The sequence below is a fragment of the Nesoenas mayeri genome, assembly GCF_963082525.1.
Source record: "Nesoenas mayeri genome assembly, chromosome: 18".
Taxonomy (NCBI): Eukaryota; Metazoa; Chordata; class Aves; order Columbiformes; family Columbidae; genus Nesoenas; species Nesoenas mayeri.
This window is the reverse complement of record NC_137566.1, coordinates 12,839,637-12,850,356: the sequence shown is the minus strand read 5'-3', so window position 1 is coordinate 12,850,356 and position 10,720 is coordinate 12,839,637. Positions and strand designations below refer to the sequence as shown.

Here is a 10,720-nt window from a genome sequence, read left to right as displayed (position 1 = left end):
GCCCTCGCCCGCCAGGCTGCGCGGCACACGCTGCGCGCCCCGCGCTGCACACACTGTCCTCTCCTGCACACACACACACACACACACACACACACTGTCCTCTCCCTGCGCTGTCCCGGTCTCCGCATAGTGAGTGCCAAACATTGACTCGGAGAGAAGACTTTTCTCTCTCTAGAAAACACGGCTGCTCCACGTTTCCATGCTGGGGAGGAACGTGACCTTATTTCTTCCCTTGGGCCCACGGTCCGCCCCTTGCCCTCCAGCACACGAGGACCGCGCCGCGGTGCCGGCTCGGCGGGGCCGCTCTGTGCCGGTGCCGCGGGTCCCGCCACAGCGGGAGCCCCAGCGCCGCCCGCGCTCCTGCAGGAGCTGCCGAGCCCCGCGGAGACGCTGCAGCGCGGGCGGGGACCCGTCCCCAGCCTGGAGCACTTGGATAAACCAGCGCTTTGGACTTGTTTTCAGCTATTATGGTCAATATATTAAAGGTATTTACTTAAGAAAGTGCCTATCCTGCCAATCTTTCCCCATGAGCTCTATTTTGAACACACCCTATAATTATCGATATTACCCTGGCAAATTTTCCCCATGAAGTTTTCTCCACAAAGAGCCATGACCATACTTGTCTGCCTTTCTACATTATAATTATCACCAGGCAATATTTATAACTATACTATTATTATTTATGATATTTTATGCCCTACAAAAACCTATATGACATATGCTCAAACTTCAGCATGTGAGACACTCGGATGTTGTCGGGGACACCGGTTTGTGCCCGTGCTGGTACGTCTGCACTAGCAGGGCAGCTGCAGCGCGGACTGACGCGCAGCACCCGGGTTACACTGCGGCTCTGCACACCTGGACCTCCCCTTGGGATCTCGCTCGTACTTTTTCCCCCTGGTTGATCCACATTTGAGGCCTTTTAATGGTTCGGGCTGGAACTGTGTATCACAGATTCTCGCCACGGTGAGAGAATTAACTAAAGGAGCGCTTACTTATTCCAGATGGACAATGGAGCACAGCACATTTATGCCTCATGCAAAACATAAATAAACAGAACAGAATGAACAACATGTTTGCCAGTCATGGTCTAGACTTGAAATTTGACATTGCAGCACCTACAAACAAATGTAAATGTTTTATTCTCACACTTCAAAAAAATTAAATAAAACTCTGTCTTGTTTTAATTATTTAAGATCCATACTAACCTAAATGCCTCTGTCCCTAACATGCATCTCCTCGCCAGGGCCATAGGCCTTTCTTATCATGGAATCACTGGCTTTCTCCACAAGTATCACTGTTAACCAGTCTCCTCAGTATCATATGCATAAGGGCTATAAACTAATGAGCAGATCTAACTTATGTAGAAAAAGTGTAGAAAGGAAACAAATGTTGAACGTCACATTTACATTAACTTCTCACAGTTCAAATGGCAATTTATCCACAACATAGTATGAATCATGCAGTAAGAAAAGGGAGGAATCTCCAGTTTCTTTGATTTATTTGTCATATGGTCGACTGATGTCAGATCAGTGGCTTTAAAAAGAAAAAAATAAAAGGGTTTTACCATCCAAAACAAGAGAGAAAGGAGGAAAAGGTGGAAAAGGTCGAAACGGTCTGGCTTTCCGCAAAATCCGTCTCCTTTACGCGATGGGCTCAAGCCAAACCAAACCAGAGGCTGCTGACGAGCAGGGTCCTGTGTTCCTTCCGCGCTTGTCTCGTGGTCTGGTGCAAGCTGGGAATCAAGGGCATGGGACTGGCGGACGTGTTTTGGTTATATATATATATATGTATGTAGGTAGGTATTTATACATATATATACATACATACATATATATGCACACAGATACAGTCTTCCTAAAAATGCTCTTTGCAGTCCAGAGGCAGCAGGAGTCACTGTGAAGGAAGAGCTGGGCAACATATGGCTGTAGAGTCTGCACTGGAAAAAGTCACTGGCTAAAGACACGCCGGCTGTTTGTTTTCTTTATTTTCATGAGGCGAAATAGGAGCTCTGCATAGAGTACAGCCTGTCAATGGGGTTTCCTACTCTAGCCTGCATGGAGTTAACTTCGGAAGAGGCAAGAAAACAGTCGCTCAAGCTAGTTAAAGAGGTATCACTGTCGATATCATGAAAAATGGAGTCGTTTCCTGCAAATGAAACGTATATGTTAAGCTGGGTTCTGCGCAGCCCGGAGGACACAGTACACACGGACGCTCACGTGCTGCGCGCGGCAGCAAAAGGGAGCGCTCCTGGTTTTGTCTGAACGTGTTACCGCAGTTCTGCTCTACGGGTCTGACCTACAAAGAAGGGCAGGAGCCGGGCGGCGCGGGCCGGCGGCAGTGCCGCCACGCTGCCGCGGCTCAGCCTGCAGCCGGGTCAGCAGCACCACGGGGTCCCGGCTGACGACGTGAGCAAACGGCAGCGGGGGAGCGATCCCCGGCTCCCGTGAGCCCAGACCCGCGCCCGCGGGGGCGCCGGTGCCGCCGAGGCGGGTGGAGCAGACACCGAGCGCCCGCGGCAGGGAAAAGCGCCTGAGCCGTAACAGCAGCGGTCCCTGTTACACACGAGGTAACTGACCTACAAGTGCGACAGGACCGAGGAGGAGACCCCGCTTCCCTGTCCTCCAGTGACCTGCAGTTGGAAATACACTTACATACATACAGCACCTTCTCTTTCCCTTAGCAACTGAGATTTCGGCTTTCTCCGCTCTCAAGGTACGAGCTCTAGCTCAAGTCCTGTAAGCACTAAGAAGTGTTAGTCCGGCTCTGTTCCTCGTGCGCTCATTTGCAATGGTTTGTGCTGTCTCCTGCGCTGGCTTGGGAGCACAGAACCTGCCTCTCGAGGAGTTTTGTTTAGAAAGCCAAGCAACTCCTAGCAACAAAACGAGAAGCCACCTAACGCTCATTTGCACTTCAGATGTCCTCAGTTCCTCACAGGATTTACCAAGTTGCCTGGTGTGCACCCTGGACTTGTCTCAGTGGGAAAAGCAGTAACACAGACCCCACGCAGCTTTGTTGTTGGCCCGTGCGCACGAAGGGATCTGCACGTGGCCGCTAAGTGCCGGGCTCCTGGCCAGCAGACAGTCCGACGTAACAGGCCCTTGTGGGCTACAGCAAGGCCAACAACCACAGTCTCACAAATACACTTAAATTTTATTTAAATGCCACCTTCAATTGTCCAGAATAAACTACTAGGCATGTAATGCTTCTGGTGCATTGGGTGTCCCTATCCACTTGATGGTGCGTGTCAGGAAATCGTGAAAGCAAACCATCATCTTGATTTTGGGCAGAGAATAAAATTATGCAGGAGAAATGTCCTGTGGTGACACAGCTCATAGTAGCTCATGGGCTGTTCTTTAACAAATCCGTGCATCAGTCTGAGGGATCTTAGACGGGTGCTTATTCATTTTGGAATGAACAGCTTATTTCTCTTTATTAGACCACTTTTCAAGGCACTTTTTTCCCAAAGTTTCTAAGAAAAAGGAAAAACTTGTGAGGGAGCTAGAATTTGGTACCGTTTATTTTTCAATGTCTTGGATAGTGGTTTAAAAAAGCGGATCTGGAGAGGCGATGTTGCTTGGTTTACCAGTTATCAGAACTGTGCTGTGAAATGCTTCTGGCGGGTGCTCAGAGCCTGGGATGAGCTCCCTCCTACCCCGTGTGTACGTGACAATACACACACCAGCTGACCGGTACAAATTCCCTGAGACGAATCCCAGAAAAAGCATAGTAAAAGCAATCAGCTCTACTGAACCTGCGGTGTACCAACCAGCATCCGACCCCTGCTACTTCTGATGCGGCAGAATGATGCAAGCCTTACCATAAGGGTTCATGTGGTCGCCTGGCATTTGTGGCGGGGTAAGACCCTGCTGAAATGGGTCTGTGCCATAACTGCTTTGATCCATTGCTACAATCTGCTGCTGTGGTGGTGCCAGTGGCGTGTAAGACGTCATCATCCCTTCCATCCGGTTGGACATCACTTCTGCAAAGCAAACGAGAGCACAGTCACTGCTTGGGAGCAAAGCGGCGGCAGCAGGAGCGCGGGGGCAGCGGAGCCCGAGCGCAGAGCGAGGTCCTGTCCTTCGGAGCAGCCTTCCAAATCGTGTCTGAGAGAACCGTCCTGAGCACTAAGCTGAAGGACTTGTAATTTCTGACTATAGAATCCCTGGAGCTGCTGGGGGCTAGACCGTATCTTCCCCAAGTCTGTCCTGTGCATGACATGGCCCTTTATTCTCTGACTTCAGCTGGTACTGGTTTTTCTGCTCTGCATAAAGAGGCGATGTGAGGCTGTGAGGCCTCGGGGGCTGCAGAACCTCGAGAGCGGCAGCGGGGCACGCGCTGTGCAGCCCGGCCGGGTCCGCGCGCTGCGGGCGCAGGGGCCGCCGTGCACGCTGTGCCTCAGGCACTGCGAGAACGGCACCTCCAGAAACCTCACGGATCCTCCTCCCCTTGGCCTCTATCACAAGGCCCGTACCTTGCCCCAGCCGCTGCGAGTTCTGTTGCTCTTGCTGCTGCTGGTGCCTTCGCGCCAGTTTCTTCATCTGAACGAAAGAGGAAGAACAGAACAGTCTCATGGCTCTGAAGGTAACAATTTTGTTTCCTTACAAAACTCTCTGCAAACATTAAATCAATTAATTCAGACCATTTATATTCATACACACACCACTCTGGGTTCAGTTTCATTTCTAAGCTTAAACATTTCAGTTTCCAGCTCATATTTGCATGCAAAATTTACTCCCAACCTCCCATTGCTTTGAGTGTAAGAACTTTGTGTCTGTGTTCGAAAGCTGCCTTTCCTGTATGGATGTAGACAGCCGTGCATGCAAAATCCGTACAGCCCGGTGCCTGGATCTCTGCAGCATGCACCGCGCGGAAAGGGAGGGAGAACCTGTGCTGGGGCACAATCTGCGTTTTACTTTTGAGAACCTGACAAACCACCCACCTTTGCTCTTTGGTTTTGAAACCAGACCTGGACGACTCGCACGCTGAGTCCTGTTTCAGCTGCCAGTGTTTCTCTGACCTGCATTTGGAAACATTTCATGACATCATTTTAAGTATTTAAAAAATCTGATCAGTTACGTTAGGAGAAAAATGCCTGTACTTACAATAAAAATGCATGGCCAAAATTACTTTAAAAAATTCCTCCTATTTTTGCCATTTGTTCAAGTTCTGCCCTTCATGCCACTACCAGTTTCCTAAGCACTGAACAAGCAGCCTGAGCTGTGTAAAATGACTCTTGGTTATTTCATGATTTTTATTTTACCCACAAAACAGTTCTACGCAAATGGTACCAATCCGGCTATGAACATTTTTAATATTTCTGAGGTACAGTTTCATACTTTAAAATGGCAAGAAGGCACACTGCCCGGTCCCAAAAATGTGCTTAGTATGTCAGCAGGACAATGTCACACGTGAAAAACAGCAGCTTGCAGGATGCGCCTCAGTTTATTTTCCAGTCAAACTTAGGAGGAAGCAATTCCCCAGGCTGCTTTGCCTACAGATTCGCTGCTCGTCAGCGAAGCAGCGCGTTGTGCCTCTCCCTGGCTGCTCCAAACAAGACCCGCAGCAGGACCAGCGGCGGCGCCCGGCTCAGGAGAGCGCGGCCCCGCGGGGCGCGGGCAGGCGGCCCCTGCTCCCCGGGCTCTGGCCAGCAGCGCCTCGCAGCCGCAGGAACCAACGCGGCTGCTCAGCAGGAGTCGCCCCGGCGCCGCTCTGCACGCGGGGGGCGAGCACCAGGCCTAAGGAGCTGCTGGGCGCCCAAGGCCGAAGCGGTTTGGGCTGCAGAGCTGCCCTGGGCGCTCTGCTCGCCCGAGGCGGCGGCTGCTGTCCCGCAAGGGGCAGGGGCTCTCGGAGCCGTGGCCTGACCCCGCCACCCCCGCGCTCTGGTGTCAGAGCTGACTTCAGGTCCCTGATGAAGCGTTTACCTTCCTACAGGGCTTGGAAGACACTTCAAAGGAGGCTTTGAATGCTCGTCTCTGCTGTGTAGTAAGTATTGTCCTTGGTCGTTTAGGTCGTCTCGGGTCCTTCCCATCATCGCTTCCTTTTCCTTGGTTTACTTGTCCTTTGGTGGGCTTAACATCTCCATCTTCATCATCGCTTTTAACTGGTGAAAAATAGACAGGATATAAAATCAGATGCCACAAAAGCACAAAAATGTGTTGAATGTTTAATTGAGGGCATGGAACCGATCAGGGGGTGGAAATTCAGAACACGCTTCAGTAGTTCCCGGGATGGGGCACAGAGGGACGTTGTGCCCTCGCGGCGGCGCCGGGTGGCGCGTGCCGACCCGCAGCCCCAGAGCGCCGGCTGCCGCTGCCCGGCGCCGCGGCGGCACCACCGCGCCCAACAAGCGCCCAAACGGGCTGCAAAGCCTGTTCCGCTGAACACAGTGCGGACTCCAGTTGCTGTTCTGAGTATCTGGCACTCTAGAGATAACATTAAACATCATCTTCGCCATCTCATTTCTGCATCCCACAGAACACACCACTATTCCATGTCTGTTTTTTTCAACATGTCTATATGTGCATGCACAAATGTATTTTTCTTGGTAAATATATACAAATATATATGTGCTTGTGTAGACCAAATAGATTATTTATATTTTCTGTAGTTAAATGACAATCATTCGTACAATCTGGTGATAATGCATGTGTTAGTATATTGTACTTAGAAATCTCAATCCCAGTGGCAAAGGCTGACGTGCAAGTACAAGTTTCACTGTGAAAAACAACTTTCAACTCAGCATATTCACCAGACTACTGATTTTTCTTCGAGTAAACGTTAATACACTATTACAGGGACTTCAGTGTGAAGAAGCACAATGCAATTTTTACATACTCAAAGATTACGCTTAGGGAATTAACAAATTAGACTTTAATTCATTTTAGAGTCTGATTATTATGCACCTAGCAATCTAATCACCTTTTACTTTAATAAGCATCTTTTGCCTAATGATTAAAGAGAAGTTCAGCCATTTTAATAACCATGACATTATTAACTTTCCAGCATGCCATTTCTAAAGAAAGGTTTGTGAGGATTAATATTGCTCATTGGAGAGTTACTTTTGTGTCCAGTGGATAAATATTTGATTGGAGAAGGACGCACACTCAGCCGGGGCTCGTGAACCGATCTGCTCTCACACGGGCACCTGGGGCAGCTGCGTTTTCAGCGTATTAGACAATGGGAGACAAAACATCCCACTTCATTTGTCAACTTGTTTTTCAGGTTTGGGTTTGGCTAACAGAGAACAGCGAGGGCAAAAAAGCATCTCCAGGAGCGAGGAGCTGCCCCTCGTGCCAAGGGAGGCGGAGCAGAGCCCAGGCGGGCTGCAGCGGCTGCGGCAGCGCCGTGCTGGCCGCAGACCCCGCGGCCGAGCGCTCGGGCCGTCCCGCGGCCCCGCCCGCAGCCCCCGGCCGTGTCTGGACAGACGGGCGGACAGCGCGATGCCGGAGCTGGCGATGAGAACGACGTGTTGAAGGGCCAACTCACAAAGAGCCCAAACCCCGTGACATGAGCTTCACAGGGCAGAGCACTCGGGGTCCTGCAAATACAGTATGGCAATAAATAACATGCTGCTCCAAGAAAGGCCCCGGTCCTGCGCATCCCGCTGAGTCAGCACTGACCTCTGTCCTGCAGCATTCCTGACATGAAAATATAACTCTCAGCCATGTGGAAAATAGGGCTCTCAGATTAGAGATTATGGATAATGACTGCTCCTAGCTAAGCTAGAATAATGGATTTTCCTATAAAGCAGAGGCAAACATTCATGTCATTTGCACGCCTAATAGAATGGCAATTGTTGATTTTTGTAGGCATTTTCTTGGGAAACAAGTGCTTGATTTCGATGGCTGGCAGCAGTTCATGTACACGCTGTCCCGGGAGCAGCCCGGCACACCGGCACGGGGTCCCCGGTCCCCCTGAGCGCACATGGAGCAGCCCGGCACACCGGCACGGGGTCCCCGGTCCCCCTGAGCACACAGAGCAGCCCGGCACACCGGCACGGGGTCCCCGGTCCCCCTGAGCACACAGAGCAGCCCGGCACACCGGCACGGGGTCCCTGGTCCCCCTGAGCGCACGTGGCGTTCCCTCCCTCCGAGAGCTTTTCTGTCCTTTACTAAACAGCCAGTTACGGATGGAGTCAGGGACTGCTTTAGCTGTTCCTGCTCATTTGCATGGGCGGCATGTGCATATGGATTAAGTGGATGTGTAAATGGATATACTTTTCTATAAGAAAGCTCTACAAACCCTTGCGGCTTTTCCAGTCAGAGCGGGTGTGGGAAAACTCACCTGAGTCTGAGTCGTCGGGGCTGACCGAGCTCAACAAGTCCTTCTCTTTTTCATAGTCACTCTTGCAGAGCAGCTGCCCTTCCTTGAGCACAAACTCGTCCCCTTTCCTCAGCTGTCGCTCACAAACGCAGCAGCAGAAGCAGCTTAAGTGGTAAACACACTCCAGGGCTCTCATCACGAATTCTGTCGGGGCGATTTTTTCCATGCAGCCGCTGCACTTGGCGGCAAACAGCCTGTGAGAGAGAGGCAGGAAGGTCACCGCATGGATTTGAACACAGCAAACTCTTTAACTACAGACCAGCTTGGCGCGGGTGTCCGCACGCTGGGAGACCCGCATCCTTGTCTCGGAAACATCACAGCCATGCAGCTCCTTCAAACCCCTTTGGTCTAGGGCTTCCCAAATCACCTTTGCTGGATGAAAAACACTCAGATTTGTCCTTAGCTCACTATTTTGTTTCTCTTCAAAGAGAGAAACAAAAAGGAGCTCTCAGGGTTTGGATAACTTGTTCAAAACCAAACTAGTCTTAATTCACCTTTTAGAGGAAGGGCCAATTCACACTATTTCTTATACGGGCTCTGCAGTTTCAGCACTCGAACCCCGTTCTGAACAGATTCCACGACTCTCCACTTTTGGTGCTGTCTGTCTCCGAGGAGGCCGATAAACGAACACAGAAAGCATGAAAACTCCGGGCTATTGCTGGGGAGAAGGCGACACACACGCACAATCGCACACATGCAACTGATAAAGAGAGGAGTGGAATAACATGGCTTCTCCTTGGATGTTGAGTTATTCCAGAACAACCTGTCTCTGAAGGGAGGGCTGTGCATTTTAAATGGTGTGAAACATCCTTTGGCAGAGATAGGCTGTGATACAATCTGCTACATTACCACTATAATCACAAGCTCTAGAACATACACTGTATTCCAGACTGGTTCTCCTGAAACCTCTCTAAACCCCCTCCTTCATTCATCATTAATTTTCTAAGATAAAGTTAGAATGATTTAGATTAATTTTATTTTGCTTTTCTAATGGCAACTGGGAATCTCCCTAAGCGAGCTTTTAGGAAGAGGGCTGCTCCAAATAAAGATGAATAGCTAAGCTGCGTCCCTGTATCGCACAGTGGCCTTGGTGATTTGAAATTCAGTGTCTTTTACGGCAATACATCAAAGTACAAGGTGCATTAATATTTACATTTCAGCAACAAAATTAGCACAACTGCACCCGCGTGTTCACAGGAAAAAAGGACATTGTGCCCCTCAGGATGGGCACGCCGATCGTTGTTTTCAGCCTCGGAGCTCTGCCCTGCTTTAGAAGAGGCGATTCTCTGATGGCAGAAGGCACGGGCTGTGGCGGTTTCTGATTCCTCCATTTTGCTGAGCTGGGCAGCACAGCGAAATGGCAGCCAGGATGCTGGCGAGCGCGGCTCACGCAGCGGGAAGAGGAAATGTAAATACGTTTGCATAGGGCGGCCAAGGAAAGGCTGAGTGCCCAAGAACTTGTGGGTTTTCCCCATCTGTATCTTTTTATCTAGTAGCAAAGATCTCCACTGTTCACCTTGCTGCCTCGGCGTGGGCCTGCGCGCGGGGTCGCGGCTGCGTGTCGAACCGCTGCGCCAGGCGTGCCCAGCGCTGCTCTGGGTACATACTGAACTCAATCTGTTACAGGGACACTGATGCCACACAGGACTCGTGGCCAGCGCCAGTAAAAAGGCGCCCTTATTTCATAGGCCTGTTGGGTTTGTCTGCAAAGCTTTTCTTCTGCTGGGTGCAAACTTTAACAGAAAGAGAGAAATAAGATTTTACATTCTGACTGGTAAACATCACAAAAATATGACAATGCTTTAGCTAGCAAATTCTTCAGCGGGAAACATTTTTATGTATATACAATAACATCTCTGAAAGGATTAAAACACGAAGGGGAAAAAAAGAGCAAGCAGATTTTAAGCACTTTAAAAAGTTGTTTCTATTTGACTGCTTAAAGCTATTCGACTCAGCTTGTATCTTTTCGAATTAAGCTTGTATCTTTTGAATGAAGGCTGTGGGTACAGCGGAGCACACTGGAAGACTCGAAGCTCAGCAGCTCTGTGTGCAGGTACCTGTCCCACGGTCACCCTGCAGGAAAACCCCGCCGTGGGGGGGCTGGGGCAGCAGAGTGGGAGCAGCTCTGCCGGGCTGTGCCGGGCTGTGCCGAGCTGTGCCGGGCTGTGCCGGGCTGTGCCGAGCTGTGCCGGGCTGTGCCGGGCTGTGCCGGGCTGTGCCGAGCTGTGCCGGGCTATGCCGGGCTGTGCCGAGCTGTGCCGGGCTGTGCCGAGCTGTGCCGAGCTGTGCCGGGCTGTGCCGAGCTGTGCCGGGCTGTGCCGGGCTGTGCCGGGCCTGCCAGCGCAGGAGAAGCCGCTGCTGCTGAGCTGCAGCCTCGGCCGCTCTTACCAGCGCT

The 10,720-nt window shown here is 51.0% G+C and overlaps 1 protein-coding gene across 3 annotated transcripts in view; it reads right to left on the bottom strand.

Moving 5' to 3' along the window:
• Nucleotides 1–1,990: 1,990 nt before the first annotated feature.
• The window catches only part of LMX1B (LIM homeobox transcription factor 1 beta), a gene marked incomplete at both ends in the record, with an annotated part of 82,647 nt that continues 73,917 nt past the window's right edge, over nucleotides 1,991–10,720 (bottom strand). The window contains 6 exons of one of the 3 annotated variants that reach the window (XM_080356011.1): nucleotides 1,991–2,148; nucleotides 3,842–3,982; nucleotides 4,436–4,541; nucleotides 4,943–5,020; nucleotides 5,925–6,103; nucleotides 8,287–8,519. In XM_080356011.1, coding sequence (XP_080212137.1) covers nucleotides 1,991–2,148; nucleotides 3,842–3,982; nucleotides 4,436–4,541; nucleotides 4,943–5,020; nucleotides 5,925–6,103; nucleotides 8,287–8,519 — 895 coding nt within the window. Of the gene's footprint in view, nucleotides 2,149–3,820; nucleotides 3,983–4,435; nucleotides 4,542–4,942; nucleotides 5,021–5,924; nucleotides 6,104–8,286; nucleotides 8,520–10,720 lie in introns of all 3 variants that reach the window. The other 2 variants (XM_080356012.1, XM_080356013.1) reach the window with 2 other exon arrangements.